The sequence below is a fragment of the Drosophila biarmipes genome, chromosome 2R (assembly GCF_025231255.1).
Source record: "Drosophila biarmipes strain raj3 chromosome 2R, RU_DBia_V1.1, whole genome shotgun sequence".
Classification (NCBI taxonomy): domain Eukaryota; kingdom Metazoa; phylum Arthropoda; class Insecta; order Diptera; family Drosophilidae; genus Drosophila; species Drosophila biarmipes.
This window is the reverse complement of record NC_066615.1, coordinates 3,457,239-3,474,964: the sequence shown is the minus strand read 5'-3', so window position 1 is coordinate 3,474,964 and position 17,726 is coordinate 3,457,239. Positions and strand designations below refer to the sequence as shown.

The 17,726-nt window shown below is 47.1% G+C and overlaps 1 protein-coding gene across 3 annotated transcripts in view; it reads right to left on the bottom strand.

Moving 5' to 3' along the window:
- Positions 1-244: 244 nt before the first annotated feature.
- Positions 245-17,726, bottom strand: part of LOC108029641 (low-density lipoprotein receptor-related protein 6) — a 30,505-nt gene continuing 13,023 nt past the window's right edge. For all 3 annotated transcript variants that reach the window (XM_017102049.3, XM_017102050.3, XM_050887398.1), the window contains exons 3-7: positions 3,152-6,141; positions 2,926-3,083; positions 2,595-2,864; positions 1,899-2,523; positions 245-1,843 (exon numbers count right to left, since the gene is read on the bottom strand). In XM_017102049.3, the coding sequence (XP_016957538.1) occupies positions 1,043-1,843; positions 1,899-2,523; positions 2,595-2,864; positions 2,926-3,083; positions 3,152-6,141 (4,844 nt within the window). In that variant the 3' untranslated portion in view covers positions 245-1,042. The remainder of the gene's footprint in view (positions 1,844-1,898; positions 2,524-2,594; positions 2,865-2,925; positions 3,084-3,151; positions 6,142-17,726) is intronic.

Genomic DNA, 17,726 nt, shown 5'->3' with positions numbered 1-17,726 from the left:
ATGACCTAGTCATAGTCATACTACCTGCAAAAGAAAGAAGACTTGAGAAAGATTCAGCCTGATAGCTTTAAAACTGAGAGACTAGTTTGCGTAGAAACGGACGGACAGACGGACATGGCCTAATCATGGCCGTCTAGTGATCAAGAATATATTTATGGGGTCGCAAACGTCTCCTTCACTGCGTTGCAGACTTCTGACTGAAATTATAATACCCTCTGCAAGGGTATACAAATAAAAGTCGATGTTTAATTTGTTAAAAATACTGCATTTCACATTTAAAAATATTTGTTGTTATACATTACGTTCTCTAATATTAACTATAAATATGCATTTACTTCAATTGTTTATTGCAAAAACCTACTTTGTATGAATAACTAACTATTCATTTGTATTATCTATGAATAAATGATATAGGAAAATTTAAGAATAAACAAAAAACACACGTATTACTGAGGCACTTTTTGGTGTTTATAACAATTAAGAAGACAGTTGAATTAGTCGCACATTCGTCAATATTGCTTTCATAATATAATTATCTATTTACACTTTAGAACTAAATATTAAACTAAGTCTAGGTTTTAAATGCATGTAAATCAAAATTGCGTAGTTAGGTGTAAATCAATTGTGAATTTTCTGTCAGGTTTAGGAAAATTTGGCACACGGAATTTCAATATACTCACTTATTCAATATTACATCATTAAGAGCTAAGATAATTGCTAATAATTGCATTTCACTTACAAAAAATTGCAGTCTATTGTTGCGTATGGTTGCAATGCACTGTACTGCAATCTATTTCGGGCTATCTGGCAAAATGAAACTTAACGAGATCGAATAAGTCCTCCAGGCATGGACGCTCTCTCTAAGCTATGATTAAAATTAGTTAAAGCCTTAAATGACCAATTAAACACATACATATTTACAAAGCAGTGGAAGAAAATAGAATTGTTAAAATAGGTAAATAATAAATTTCAGAAAACGATAAGCTTTGCACAGAGTTGATATGTTGCTCTCCCGCTCGTTTTACATGTAAATCTCAAAATGTTACGTAAATCCCCGGCTGGGTGACTGTACAGGTGATGGCGGGGGCGGGAGCGGAGAAAAGTACGTGGAGCTCCGTGAGGACGGCGATGGTGGGCAGGAGGACTCCGGCACAATGCGCACATCGCTGTGGTAATGCGAGCGCGGTGTCGGCGGCGGCGGATACGGTTCACTGTCGTACCCGTATTGTAGGCACGCTGCCGCGGAACTGGAAGAATGCTTCGTGGCCCCTCCGTTACTATTATTGCTGTTCGATTTGCTCGTATAATTAGAGTCGGACTCATCACATATGTCCGTAGAGCAGGGCGTGGGCGGCGGTGGCTGGTTGATGATCTTGTAGTGCCTGTATGGGCGGCGTGATCTGGTCGCCGGCGAGGGAGGAGGATTTATGGGATATGCCACCATACTACTACCATTTGTCGTTGAACTCGAGGCACCTGTGATGTGATTGCGATCGTAGGAGTTCATGCTGTTGCGTGAGTTAAGCGTCGACATGCGAACGGCATCCGCCACGGATGCGATCTTGGAAACCCTTTGAGATTTGCTTAGCGTCGAGGGTGACAATGGGTCCGTAGCTTGGTCGTCCTTGGGCTCCGTTCGACTCTTCCCAATCCGCGTGCGGCAGAATTGCAGCAAGTAGACAATCGAGAAGATGGTGATCATGGTGGCTCCAATGAGAATCATAAAAGCACGTTTGTCAGTAGCAGGAGCCATGCGACGCTGCAGGCAAATGTCTGAGGATTCGTCGGCTCCATCGGCGCAATTTTCCCAGCCATCGCAGAGGAGGGCAGCCGATATACAGAGCTAGAATTATTACTGAGTTATACAATTTCTCCCCTTTGTGGTAAAGCGAACTCACCTTATTAATGGGACACTGAAACTCCCCTGGCCGCTTACAACAATCCGCTTCGTCATGACCATTGGCGCAATTGGTAGTACCATCGCATACCAGCGACTTGTCGATACACTCGCCTGACTGACAGCTGAACTGATCCGCCCGGCATGTGGGACAACCCACCTCGTCCGATTTGTCCGGACAGTCCTTCTGGCCGTCACAACGCCAGGAGGCGGGTATGCAGTCCTTGTTCACGTCACTTATTCCCGATACGGGAGCCGCGCACGTAAAATGATCTGGGCCGCAGGCGGGAAAGGCGCCGCAGTTCTCCTTGTCCTCCAGCAGCATTAGATGCTTGGGGCAGGAGCAGATGTCACGAGTACGAGCCATTCCCTCGCCGCTGGCGATGCAGATGTGGGAGCACTTGGTGCGGCTGTGCAGGCAGGTGTGGTTGCGCAACACTTTTGGATCAGGTGTCCACACGGCACGGATGTCGGTGATCTGCGGCAAGCGCTGCAGCTCAGCAGATCGCCTTTCGCCAGTGACAGTTATGCGTTCCACACCGGTTTTGTCATCCAACCAGTAGACAAATCCGCCCAGGGCGGCAATATTAATCACTTGCGAGATGTGCATAGAAACCAATGTTTTTCTGCGATAAAATAGAAATTGATAAACGATATAAGATTAAGACGAACAAGAACAATAGTCTTCCAAACTCACTTGTTCTTTCCATTGATATCGATGGCATCAATCCGCTTGCCGTGAGCATAGTAAATCATATCGGACTGTTGATCCAAGGCCAAGGCAGTGACTCCCTCTAGTTTATACGCCAACTCCACGCGTTCATTGCCGTCGACCCGAGCACGAATGATGGCTTGATGGCTGCCCACATCAGTCCAAAAAAGCAGACGCTTCATGGAATGTACGGCAATATTTCGAGGTTTTTCCGAATCCCCAGTGTCGATAACGCCGACCGATTCGCCGAGAAAGCTGAAAAATTAAAATATTTTAATGGAAAATGTATTTAAAAGAATTTTAATCATATATCTACCTTGTGACATTAATACTGTTAGATTGGGAGCACGTCCAGAAGAGCAGACGCCCAATGATATCGATTGCCAGGTCAAAAGGCTGTCCGGAATTGGCCAGCAAGCTAACCTTGGTTCCGTTCGCCAGTGATCGCTTAATGCTGTGACTTCTGCCCTCAATCTGGAATTTATAAATATAATAGTTAAGATGAATCTCCAATCAAGATACCATAAAGCCATAAAGCTTACCCAATAAATATGATGAGTGATGGGATCAAAGTCCACAGCGCGAATGTTCTTGCCAGACACGGGCAGCGGAATGTTTGGACAGTCCGTGGTGTTTGGCAGCAACCTTCCAAAGCTGTTCCTCTGGCTGAAGATAATGTAGTTCCTAGGTGGAATACAGGAGACGCCGTCCTTGGCCAACTGGTAGTGCGTGGGGCAGGCGCAGGTCATCCCTCTTCTTCCAGGTTGGGCCAAACAGAGATGTGAACAGCCTCCATTGTTCACCTTGCAAGGGTTAACACCGGTCTGGCGCTTGTCGTTGAACACCAGTAGTGAGGTGATGTATGTCATGCCCGAGTGCACCAGGCTGCGGTTCTGACCCGTTATCTTGTCCACTCGCTCAATGTCGCCGGTGTTCCAATCGCTCCAGTACACATAATCCTGGTACAGGGACACCGCATATGGCTCATCCATATCGCTACCAACTAGAATCTGCCGTTTCTTGCCATCCCAGTCGGCGCTTTCGATTTTAGCCGGTCTTGATTGGGTGGCCCAGTACAGACGCCTAGTCTCCTGGTCGAAGGTTAGTCCAGCGGCGTTATTCGCCCCCGCTACGATTGTCTGCAAGTCGGATCCATCCATGGCCGCTCGGCGGATCGAGTCCGACGGCGATTCCGTCCAGTACATGTAACCTCGTCGTGGCTCCAGCACCAGTGATCGCGGCTCCTCCACTCCCTTCCAGAGGAGCACCCTCCGACTGCTGCCGTCCAAGCGAGCCACCTCGATGCGACGCGCCTCGGCATCCGACCAGTAGATATTATTGGCAAACCAATCGACAGCAATGCCGTCGGGTCCTATTAGACCGGAGTCCACAATGCGCTGCACATACGAGCCGTTTAAAAAGGCCCGAAAGATGCACTTGCTCTTCTGATCCGTCCAGTAGATCCTACGCTCGGCAACAGAGACATCCAGGGCATGGGCATCCCGCACATCTTTGAAGGGTATTCTCTCGTCGTTGTGGTTACCCTCGTTGTACTCGATGGAAATCCTACCAATATGCTCTTGGCGGGAAAACAGTAGAAAAGCAGCTGGCACCACGCAGGTGCGCTTATCATTGGCCAACTCGTAGTCGATTGCACACCGGCAGACATAATCCCTGGGACGATTCAGGCAAAGATGCGAGCAGCCTCCGTTTCGCACCGCACAAGCATTATGTCCCCTAACCTCCCTCAATCGAGTCACCTTAAGACCCATTAGGTCCGGATACTGATCGACCACCACTATCCGATTGTTGCCCGTAATCTTGTGGGCCCGGTCAATCGAGCGGCGCTGCCAGTCTGTCCAATACAAGTAGTCGTCCAGGATGCTCAGGCCAAACAGGTGCTTCAGATTATCGCTGATCACCACTCGGCGCCCTGAGCCATCCATGTTAGCTACCTCGATTTTATCCGTCTTGCCATCACACCAGTAGATCGCCTTGGCCTCAATGTCCAAAGCAATGCCGTTGGGCCAGCCCAGATTCTCGGAGACTAGGACCACACGCTCGGATCCATCAAGAGATGCCCGCTCCACCTTGGGTTTTCGCTCGTTCCAATCGCTCCAGAACATCCAACCTAGCGAGGGGGCCACCGCAATGGCTCGCGGCTCCTCCAGATGCTCATAGATCAGTACCTTCCTTGCCGTGCCATCCAGGCGACAGACCTCAATCCGATCTGTGACCGTGTCGGTCCAATACAGGTTGCGAGCCAGCCAATCGAGCGCCAAGCCATCGGGATGGCGCACTTCGGAGGTCACGAAGTCGGTGACCCCTGTGCCATCGGCATGAGCTCTTTTGATCGTATACGTCTCCACGTCGGACCAATAGATGTGCTCCTCCACCGGGTCGTAATCTATGGCTATTGCGTACTTGACTTTTCCCAAAGGCAGCGGGAATATTGTGTAGTCCGGCGAGTCCAGGGATATCTTACTAATCTGCGTTCTCTGCACAATGAACATCATTTCCTGAGAGCCGTTGGCACAGGTGTTTGGTGATATCAACTTCACCCCAGTGGGACAGGCGCAACTGTAACCCTGTGGGTTCGTAGCCAGCAGGCAAAGATGCGAGCAGTTCCCATTGTTGTGCGCGCAAGGGTTGTCCTCATATGGCTGCAGTGAGGGGTCCCATGCTCTAACAGAATTGGGTGCCTTGGGCGTATCAATCAGCTCCTTCAGCTCTCGGGTTTGCAGGTCAAGTGCATTTAGCGATCCCCTCTGCCAGTCCGTCCAGTACAAACGATCGTCGTAGAAGGTTAAACTAAAGGGGTACTTCAGGTTGTTGACTATCGTCCGCCGACTGCTTCCGTCCAGTCTCATCACATCGATGAAATGGTGCTTTCCATCTGTCCAGTAGATGAGCTCGTTCTTCAAGTCTACGGCCAACCCGTTGGGCCAGAACACATGCTCCTTGACCAATGTCATGCGGGACAGTGGGTCGCCATCCATGCTTGCGCGCTCGATCTTAGGATACTCTCCCCAATCCGTCCAAATGAGCAGTTTGCGAGCGGGAACCACGGCCACCGCACGCGGCTGGTCCAGGTCCGTCCAGAAGAGCACCTTCTGGAAGCGACCATCCAGAGTGGCCACCTCGATCCGGTTCTTCTCGCCGTCCGTCCAGTAGATCTTGTCTGTATACCAGTCGATAGCTAGACCCTCGGGCTTGTCCAGCCCCGTGGATATCACAGTTTGCTTCGGCGCGCGCAAGAGCGGCTGCAGTGCGGAGGAGTTGGTGTGGGCACACTCGATAATCTCCCGGCCAGAATCCGTCCAGCAGACCAGGTTCTTTGCATAGTAGAAATCAATAGCCATAGCCTCGGCCAGATCCCTCACAATCACATCGATCTGAGGGCCGCCCGTGGGCCTCGTGATGTTCGCCACCTGGATGTCGTGGCGTGTGGTGAAGAGTAGGGTGGCCGGCGTGTTGACAAACACACTGGCGGGCGGGCTGGCTATCAGAGACGAGGAGCTGGGCACGTGAACTGCAAGTAAATTGAGTGTACAGGGGATTAATAAAGGAATCTTATTGTTTTTTAGATTACATTTGTGTATACAAGTCAATAAATTTGTAGTTTAAGGTAGCGCTTTGGGGCTTCTAATTAAGAAATGCAATATCCAAAATGCCTCTGGGTGCAAAAGCCATCAAGAATTAAATAAGCAACAGGGTTCGCCGGCTCGAGTGGAATTGCTGCCGTAGAAAATGGTAAATGCAATCGCAACTACGCCCAGGCAGGTCTTTGTTTACCATTTGTGTTCGTGCATGTGCCTGAGCATGGGTACATATGTGGGTGGGTAGTTGGCCCCCAAGTTGAGGGTTGCTCCACTCCAAGCTGCGAGCTGCTGTTCGCTGCTGCGCTGATCTAATTGCGTATGAATAAGCGCATGGAGGCGCACCAGGTGGAACAAATTTCAGCCGGTTGTCTACGGTACTGCCACTGAAAATACCCTGAAAGCTGTGCCACATGCTTAAAGAGCCTGCAGTACTGGTTGAAAACATTTGATTCAGCAACTAAGTAACAGTGCTTTGACATTTATTTCTTTAAAATATGGGAAAGAAAGTTTATTAAATTTCTTTGACTATTCCCTGTAAAGGTTATCCATGTCGTGCCTAGAAGCTGCCGACAGCTTTAAGTCACTTTTGAGAAATACCTATTGATATTTCAAGTTCCCAGTTGAGCTACTAATTAGTCAACCTAAAGTAACTACATTTTCAGAGTTGCGCAAGTAATTTGTAAGGATGTTTGCTAAAATATACCCTGTTCCATATTTAATTGTTTACAGAATTCAAGCACTTCTACTAGACCATTTTGAAGAGATCCACTTTCGGGTGCAAAATGTTGACCCACTAGGCAACAGGAGCTGCGCGGGCTGCAGCCCTTATCCCTTATCCCTTATCCCCGATCCCCCAATCCCCTAATCCCCATCACCGACTTGTCAGCGCGCCAGGCATTTGCAACATTTATGCAACCAGGCGGAGGAGCAGCAGGCTCTCGAGTAATCCATCAAGCACCGTGGGCTTTCGGAGGGAAACGGGGACCACGGACAAAAACAAAAATGGTGACATTTTGCAAAGTGGGTTGGTTGCTTGCTTGGTTGCCTGCTCATACGCCATCAAGCGTGCACACGCCCACTTTTCCGCATCCCCTTTTTATTTTTTTCTGTACAGCCCCATCGCTTGGTAGTTGGCCCCAGGTGCAGCATCAGGATTTATGTGCCAAGTGTGCAAATTCAACAATATTTTCATACACAGGGATAGGAGTAGGGAGCCCCTTCCATAGGCAAATGCTTGCCTAGCAGTTCTGGAATCGCTCGATTATAGTGCTAATGCTGGAATCCTATATCGCATTATGTTCGGAAGTATTGTGCAATGTAATCCCTGCATGCTGGCAGTGGGAATACGGCTAGATGACGTTGCTGTTTGGGGGACCAGCACTTAACTGCAAATCCTTGCATATTACTCACATTTTTATGCTCCTCCGCATACGGCTGTGAAGCGTTAAGAAATCAACATCATTACCAACAAAAACAAAAACGACATCAGCAGCCGGAGCAGCAGCAACAAAAACAACATCGTCAGACATGCTCATCAAGTCGAGTACCGAAGCCATGAAGAGAAGTCCCCCAAACAACCATCTCGTTTTGCTGTACACCAAAAGAAATATAAAAGACAAACTAGAAAAATGATTCTCACAGGACGTAATCCAAATCCTGGTTTTGTTATCTTTCCGTAAGATTCCCATGCGAACAGAAGAGCTCATCTTTTTATCAGGAAATTCCACAATCTCCAGTGGTTAAGGGTGATTTCGCATACATTTTCTCAGATTTCTTTACATTTATTTCTGTAATGACAAATTCTATCGCTGGAAAGAACATTTTTCGCCCCGTGCAGTCACACACCCTCGACCGAAATTGAAATGCAGACGAAACCCGAGATGGAATCGTGGCGTAACCCGGTGCTTCCTCCAGCCTGCACTTCATTCAGACTGGGGAAAATATTTTAATTATTAATGTATACAACTGGGGTCGGGTCCGGACAAGAAGCTCCGGTGAGAGCAGAAGCAGGAGTGGAAAGGCAGGAGCAGCTGCCGCGGGTATAGAAATGGGCAACGGATGCGCATGTGAATGATGCGGCTTGACGATTGGCACTGGGTTTGGTTGGGTGGCCAGCTGGTCTGGCTGTGGTTCATGGCTTGTGGCAAAATGGCATGATTCGGATGACCGAGTCGACGATTTGAGCGCCACGGCACATGACGACCTCCGAAGTCCAGGTGAAGGCGCTGCACTACTGGGAGCAGGCAGCTAGCACCGAGCAGCAACAACTGCACTTAAATGCTAAATGAGTGCAAGTGCTGTTATTGTTAGCCAACTGGAGCGGGCGGGATCTCGGGGAACTCCACGGATCCGGTGGAGAGTGGGCAGCTTCGAGGGGGCGGCGCAGTAAACTTTAAGTGAGCACTGGCTGGGGGCAGGGGCATGGGCAGAGGTAGGATGCTGCCCCTCCATCCGCATCCAGGCACTGGCAACACCCGAGTCCTGCCGCAGCAACGGTTGGCAACTGATGCCTCGCTCCTCGCCGCACTAGTTGCAACGGAAGTTGCAGCTATTTAAATGTGTTGAAGAGCCCGGCCCAGCTAAATAGGCGTCCTGTAGAATAGCAGAACCGTTCACCAGTTGACTGCCAGGAAGGCAGGCTGGAATCTAGTCAACCAGCCGCACGATATGCTGCTGCTCACACTACCGCTCCACCGTTGCAGTTTTTGTTGCTCGCATTTTGCATGAGCTCGTTGTTGTACTTGCTGTTGGTTAGCGACAGAGTGCACGGGGAATTGTGAGGTTACACTGCGGGAATTACTGAAGATTTAGTTGTCTACAATTCCTGTCTTTTCCACCACAGATTTTAAGGTTTACCTTTAAGTGAGGCCCTAACTTATAAAGTGATAAAAGCACCTTTTATTTACTGTACCATATACTATAAAACAGTGTTGATAAAGCAACATAAAATAAATAAATATATTGTTTATAAAAGCTCGCAACAGAGCGTGATCTATTTCGTCATTGGTGTATTAATTGTAAAAAAATATCTTTTAGTATCTGAAACCATCCGTTGTCTTACGCACGTACTCGTAGTATCCCTAATTTCTTGCACTGCTTAGAAGGGTCTTCCTGCCGCGTTCCATAATTAATTTCGCTCATGAATAATTTTTAATTAAATGTGAAAAAGCAGGAGGCAGAAAAAAATGCACTAAAATAGCATTGAAAGAAGCACTGTGCCCTGCTTTTGTCATGACCCCTTTTCACCCGCCAGCCCAACTGGAGCTGGAGCTGGGAAATTCAGAGTTCCTGCATCGCATTCATAGCCAAATTGAACATAAACAAATAAGTAAGAAATAATAAGAAATAGAGTTCACGAGATGAGCTGCCCACGTTAAAGAAACCACATGAGCAGTGACATCCTCCAGCATCCGGAATACGGGTTCCGCAGAGCTGCTGCTTGAGGTAGCAAAGTCAAACCTTCAAGAGCCCCAGATGAGGACCTGTACGTGCATAAACGAGGCTGTTATCAACTGTCGTCCATTAGGCGCCCGCCACATCTCAACATGCATCATGCCGGAGTGCCGGCTGACTGCTCAATATATTATATATGTAACATGCTTTTTATCAATTACTCGCACCTTCAAGCCGCAGACGACAGACGACAAGCTGCAGCGATGTCCATGGCAAATTGCGGGACAGAACGCAAAGTCGGAAAGGAGGCGAAGGCAAAGCGTTAATGCCGGTCCGAGAAGACCAGACCCGACCCGGCCAGACGACCGTGCCAACGAGCTGGGACTTCGAAAACTTCGTTGGCAGCAAATGCAATTCCAGCCAGTAAGTGGAAACGGCTGCTACCCGAATCCAAAGGCGTTAACAAGTGTGGCAGCGAAAAGGGAGCTGGACCAGCTCTGGGCTTCTGAAACTTTTCCATTAGGTTCGCCCTTCCTCTGTTTTGGGACCACAGTCAAACCTCTATAGGTGGAATCCGCTTTCCAGAGTATGCTAAATTCATCTGGAGGTTTTCCTTTTAAAAAAGTATCAAATCGTGGTTGGTTATGTTCACTCGAGTACTCTTACAATTTTAATACGGTTTGCCTTTCTTTTTTAGTTTTAAAAAATAATACGTTCAAGACTTAAAGAATAAAACGTTTTAAAACGTTTTAAACATAACTTAATGTTTTCTTAAAATATCGTGACAAGAGGTGATTTTTGCTTACACAATTTTTTTTCCATTTTTGTAACAGAAGCTGCGCAATTATTTTTGGGTAGTTTGCTCTAGTTTCACTTTATATTTACGAGGCTCTAGCCCATCATTGGCATCACAGTCTGCTGGCTTTTTCCACATCCTCGATCTCAGAGCCAGCTGCATAATATTCACAACTTATTCATTGTTTCGTCAATCAGGCGTTGACATGCCAGTTCCGCCCTAATGGCCAACAAACTGAGCACTAGGAGGAACCCGAGTTGGAAAGAGAGGAAGGTGAGGAGAAGAGCACCTGCCACGAAAGCCAGCCAAAGTTATTCAAGCAAAACTCCTCGAACACACAAAAAGCCAACCGAAACCGAACAGAGCCAACGAAAGAAAGCAATTTTGTGAAAATTTAAGATGTGTTGCGGGCAAACTTTGGCCCCCTTCTCCTTGGCCTTCACCAACTTCTGCTCCGGCGTGCTCTGTGCATTTTACTACAACACGATGGGAACATGAGAACAACAAGCACACGAAAAAGGTAGAGAGATAAAAATGCGAAGATACCGGAGGAGCCCGGTCCCAGCTGAATGTCGGGGGTCCAGATCCCAGCCAGTCCAGGAGTTCACTCATTTAAATTATCAACACGAAGAGGGAAGGGAGTGGATGTAAGACGTTCTAGAGGAGCGGGGATTCCGCCAGCGAATCCACTTAACTTCAAGTTAACACATATGCTTGGTTGCCTGCGTACGATGATAATAATCGTGGTCCCGATGATCACCTTGATGATGAAGCTCCGGATGCTCCCTGTGCAGAGCACGATGAAGTTTTGGTCTTCCTTCATACATTCTACTTTTCGTTTTCCAGTTTGCCAAATTGTTAAGGTTATCAAGGACGAGAAGGGACTCATCTTCAATTTCTGCAACTTGAGACCCTGTCCGAAATTGCAGAACCCTTTTGCCTGCTTCTGGCTTTTACTCGGTTTTTTACTTTGCTGCTTGGACACAACATGCAGGTGGCACTGATTTAAGGATCCTACAATATTTAAGGATCCTAAAATATGGACAATCTTTCGTGAATCATATAACTCGTCTATAACGCATATAAACTGGTGGGAGTCGTGCGAAATATAGTAATTATTTTTTTATTTGCAACTTCAAGGCATAAACCAAAGTAGATTTCCCTGAGAGTTCTGAACAAAAACACCATGAGCCATCTGAAGAATGGTTAACAACTGTGCAAGAAGTGTACAACCCTAATTAATCTTGTTCCAGCATCCCCGACAGATTTAAATTAAAACCAAAACCACTGACACGAAAATGTTCACACACGTACTTAAAATGTAATCGCCGCGTGCTGCGCAAAGGGGGAGGGCGATGCGGAGAAGGGCCTGAGGTCTGAGGAGGATGACGCTCACCCGATATGACAACTGGCCATTAACGTTAAAATAAATACGCTGTGATGGCCCCGGCAACGCCAATTGCCAACTAAAAGACTGGAGCTTGGACGATGGCAGCGCGACCATAATGATTATGTTGCCGCACGAGGGGAAGATGGGTGGAAAGCGATGGAGCGTTGAATGAGAAAAATCAACAAACCACAAATCGTATGAGCCGGCGACGGATGCGGGAAAAATGCTAAATAATCTCTGTGGTGGCGCAAAAAGCACACCAAAATGGAAATCAGCTTGTCCTGGTCCGAGGTCCAATAACGTGCATGGAAAATTGTGAGTAGCCAGCAGCATGGCGAATTTTTATGGGATGTCCACTGAAGCAAACAGGACAGCTGGACAGCTGGACAACTGGACGTCCAAACCGGCGGCAGCAGCAACTTAAAATGCATTAAAGCTCGGATCGCAGCATTAACATTTAAAAAGTTAAACATATACATGACTGGCCGCTTCCGGAAGCACATCCTCATCAGAGTTCGTCGAGGCAGTTAACAAGCTGCCAGCCACCACTTGGTCAAAACAGCTTTAAAACGACGGGAAACCTGGGAGTGAGAAGTTTATCTCAAGAACTTTCAGATTCTTTTTGGGAATGTCAAAGGCTTGTAAAGTGGGTTTTGCACATTAATACACGTAAATATAATTGCTGGGGATAGTAATTAAAGGGAAGCTAAAGAAGTTTTTAAATTGAAACTTGACCTAAATTAAAAAGAAATGTGTTTTTAATTAATATTAGCTGTGGTTTAAAAATTTATTGACAAAAAAGTGTTTTTTATTGCGATCGACATTATTTAAATTTAAGTAAACAAATCACTATTATTTTAAACTAAGTAATGTCGATGAATAATATTACCTTTTAAATTCACTTCAAATAAAAAGTGGGCATTTCATTCTAGCACTAAAACTTTACGAGCGACCGTGTTGGGCGTTAAAGTGGGCCCGGCGTGTTCGCTTAAAAAACGTAAGCTGCTTGCCGTTCCTAAGGCAGCTATTTAATATAGTCGTTAGATTTTGGCAAAACTAAATTAGATCTTGATAACTAATTAAAAAATTGTACTTCCATGCGTAGGAGGTTTTATGTTAGAAACCCCAAAGATATAATTAAAAAAAAATGTTTCCCGATTATTCTTATGGTAGCTATAATATATAGTTGTCCGATAGATTGCGTAGAAACGGACGGTCAGACGGACGGACAGAGGGACATGACTAGATCGACTCGTCCAGTGATGCTGATCAAGAATATATATACTTTTGGGGTCGGAAACGTCTCCTTCACCGCATTGCAAACTTCTGACTGAAAACATATAAGGGTACACAAATTTGTCTTGCATAAAAACTTTTGAGGCCACATTTTTGGGCGGTTTTATGGGCGTGGTACCCTGCTGAAATAACCTTGCGCTGCGCAGGAAGCCCAGGAATCTGCATACCATCTGCATATTCTGACTACTCTAGCTCTTACTGTTTCCTAAATCTCACCGTTCATACGGACAGGCGGACGGACGGTCAGACAGACGGACATGGCTAGATCGACTCGGCTTTCCTTCCCCGAAGAAAGCCAAAAATTACACGAAATCATAAAAGTGTTGTAAAATTACAAACGAACCCAGCGGCCTAAGTTGGCCCGCCCGGCTGCCAGCCCCATGATTGCACTAAAATTTGTGCCAAAAACAAAATTCGCAGACCCGGAAAGGCAGCCTATCATAAGCACAGGCCGAAGGATGAATCTGCGGCTCAGATCATCGGCCCATCCCAGCTCGTTGAAAATTGCCCACAGCCCGATGCTTCTCCAGTCCTTTGCCCACTTATCGGGCAAACATCATCAACTCCACTCGACGCGGCCCAAAAAAAACGCAGTGTATAGTAGAACACTCTGCGGATGCAGCTGGGGAGCGGAGAACACTCGTAAAGCCACAGCCATAGCTATAGCCACAGCCGCCAGTCGAAGCCAAAAGTGGAAATTGCAATTGTGCCCGAAAAGGGGCCGGGAGCATTTTGCCCAGCCATTGTTTTGCCGCTGCCGCCAGGCCTCATGTTTTATTTAAAGTCCTCAACATTATATTACAATGGGCGGTGGACGGATGCGACGATCTTTCCATTTGCTTGATGGAAGATGGAATGGAGCATTTAAATATTATGCAGATGGATATGGCTGTTCAACCCCAAGCCCCAAACCCGATTTTCTTCTGCAGGACGAGTGAGTGTGTGTGCTACCATCACGAACGGAACCCAGAAGACGTGCTCGTCCAAATAAAATACTGAGCAAAAAATGAAGTCATGAACTTTATTTTCTCTCAACTCGTTAGCATCAACACCCATTTCCCCGCCCCAACGAAGTCCCCTGCGAAACGCCATTAACTCGCACAGCATGCAATTTGCACGTTCGGAAGGGAAAGACTTGCCAAAACTCAACTCGTTCGCGCTTCGGGGGAGCAGCCGAAAGAAGAAGCCGGTCATGCTAAAGCTACACGGAAAATAAACCCGGAAATAAGGCTGTTGAAGATCTAATGGAAATAATTTATGATCCTACGAGTAACAATACTCAGAAGCATGTTCAACGAAAGTAGGTTTCGGCCAAGAATACCTTACGCTCTTTGTGTAAAACCATTTTTATATTATAACGCGAGCTCTTAAAGCTCTTAGTGCGCCATTAAATGATATAATATAATAATCATAGTTGCCACCCGGTTCTCTCTGTGCATAGCTACAGAGCTACAGCAACAAAAAGCATTCCTCAAATTGGTGCCGTGCTGAAAGAGATAGCTAGCTGACAAAGGAAGGAGGGGCGAGGCAAAGCAGAAGCGTTGTGGTAGGAATCGTGCCAAAACTGTTGAAAATGTTGCACAAACGATTGGGTTTGTTATCTTTTCCAAACGGAAAACGTGCTGTGCCCCACCAGAAAACAGAAAACGGAAAAACACACCGGCAGAAAGACGACACAACATGGAAAAGGCGCAGACATGCAGCAAACCCTGGGCCACAAAGATGCTGGGATGCAGTTGCACAGAGTCGGAGGAGTGGGAGTTTGAGTTGCAGTCAGAACAAGGTACATCTATCAGCCAAATCGGAGGCGGAGGAGTTCCTTGGTTTTTTAAGGAGTATTTCCTCAGCTCATTGGCTAGTCGCCCGAGGGTAAAGGGCCAAAGACTCGAGTGGGCGAAGAGCTCTTTGAAGAAGATTCGGTTCTGGAAATGACAGTGGCCCAAAAGCAAATCGTCGTCGTTAACTTCGCACCGGGCTTCAGTTTATTTGAGGTGTGGAGAGGTCAGTAGCTGCTGCCTTTCGCTGGGGTTCCGAACCACCCGTCAGGCCTGGGGCCATTCAAATTTGCATCAATTTCAAGTCCAGGAAGACAAACTTCTGTGAATCGATCCACAGCGCCAATTACCTCTTGTGAGGTGGATAGCAATGTTTTGCACAATTTGCGAGTACATTTAGCCAATAAACTTACAACTGCTTTAGCAAAATACATTAAATTCCGTTCTTACATACAAAGTTTTCCCACAAGAAATGAGTTTTGTATTAAATGTAGTGGCCGACGAGCCTTCACAGAAGCCTGGTGAAGTTTTAGGTATTTTAGCATTTTCCAGAACGACTTACTTCGGCGCAGTTTAATTAAAACTTTTAGTTTCCCTCAGCTGGCACTTTCTCCGTCTAGTATTTCTTGAACCAATTTATATTTCTTGCGGATTTAAATGTTGAAAAAATCATAGCACGAGTGCTTACTTAAAGAGCTTACTCGTAAGCACTTCCTAATTAAATACTTGTGCCAAATACGTGACAACGATGGCTGGGGCGAAATGCAAGCGCAGCTCCTGCGTTCGGAGGATACAAGCCTAGTCAGCGAATAAGTGCTGCATCATTATCAGCACTGGCAGGATGTACAGGGTTGCTGGTTGCTGGCTGGCTGGCTGCCTCGCGGGGGCTGGGCTGTCGACGAAACACTGTACCCACATGCCGGCAGGAAAGCTGGAGGGGAATGGGCCTGACAAGCACATGACCATGCTCAATGTTTCTGTTCTGTTCGGTTCGGATAGGTTCTGTTCTCATGGCTGGCGCACTCACTCATAATCAAGCTGAGGTGGAAGGTAGAAAATGGAGGCGGCCACCCCCGCCTCCGCCTGCCATCCACTCTCCGACCCTGCCCCTGCCCCGCCCACGCGGCCAGCGACGGCACGACTGGGGCCACCACCATTCATATTATGATAACGATGTGGGTTGGTCAGAGGAACGGCAGCAGCAGCGGCAGCAACGTCAGCAGAAGCACCAGCCCCAACAGCAGCACCAGCACACTGATAGAAATATGTGAATGACCCACTTTTAGCCTCCGTTTTAATTAGGACTAGAAATGGAATGAAACATTACCTCCTCCACAGTCTAAGGATATTGGACATTTCGGTACCTTCAAGATAGAGAAAAGAAACATTTTGTAGAGCTTAGTTTTGTTCCAAAAACGGTAAAACTACCTCGGAACTAACTAACTTTAATTAAAGATTAACTGAACAAAAGAGACAGACAAAGAAAGGTATCAAAGTATACTGCGAGAGAACCCAGGCATTTAAAGTACAACTTTTAAGTTACTTTGAGTATTTTTACCAGTGCATCAGCACCCTCCAACGCTGGAAAATATCGTGTTAATATTTTCTGCAGCTCGGCTGCCCCACCAACCGTGCCCCGCCCGGCCCCTGGACCAGTGCCTCATCCACCAGCATCCGTTAATTTTATGGCAATATGCCTCGTTCGTCCGCCGTACACGAGCATAGTTGTGTAGTAGTTGTAGTTGCTGCACTCAAGTGTTGCCCATCAAGATTGCGGGCTATGTGCCTCGCTGGCTATGAATTGCACTGCCGGCGAGCCGGGGTTGGGTACCCGGCGGGGGCACCGCGGTGGGGTTCGGTGAGGGGTGGCCATGTACTCGCAGCGCAGAGCAAAAACAAGAAAAAATTTTAAGTTTAATATTCTTGCGCACCGGCCTGATGATTTAAATTAATTTGCAGCCAGCTGAGCGCGGCTCACTACATTCATTACGCCACGGTATAAGTATAGGCGAAGGACCATCGATACCGCTAACAAGCTTCCACAGCGTCACCAGAACTCCCCATTACTGGATTTAAGTCTATCAAAATCGTGTGGAGCGGGCGCTTATGTAATTGGGTGACTAAATGAATTAAGTAGTTTAGTTCCGCTAAAGCGTAGTAAGTTTAAAGGGACAAGAAGTCATATCAGATCCGCCACGAAAATGTTCACATTATAAGGAACAAGTGTCATCTTCGGTCTTTTCGATCGTCTATCTACAAAATGATAAGGCTGGGCGTTCAGAAAGGGAATTCCGTCAGGTGGAGGAATTCCTGCTGAGTTAAACTGCCAATATCATACTTGCATGGTATTTCGCACTGCCAAACGAATTTCCGTGTTGCCTGCCACCCCGTCTTTAATAGCAAATTATTTGCAACTGTTCCGCCCAGTCGCGCTCTATTTTAATTAAATCCCTAGTTCCGCCGCAGGCTCTAAGCAGACACAGATAACAGGCATGTGGCATGCGGCACTCGGGCAAGAAAATCAACCCGGCTGGCCAAATATTTGCCTATTTAAAAACCGAGTTGGGTAAATAAATGAGGCAAGTATCTGTCTGCAGCGATTGCTCGGCCTACAATGCAAGTTCAATATTGGGCTTGTAAGAGGCGACATGTTCCTGCAGATGTGTCTTGGGCGGGCCGTCGCCGCCTGACAGGCATACGAAATGAGTGGCATCCAGTTGGGAGCGAGGCAACACACAAACTGACATTCAATTAGTTGCCAGCAGTCGGGCGTCCTCGAGAACACACTTGCAGAGCCACCGCTCTCCCGCCCCCGAAAACTGGCAGAGGCAAACACTTGCGCAAAATAAAAATTTGTACACATGT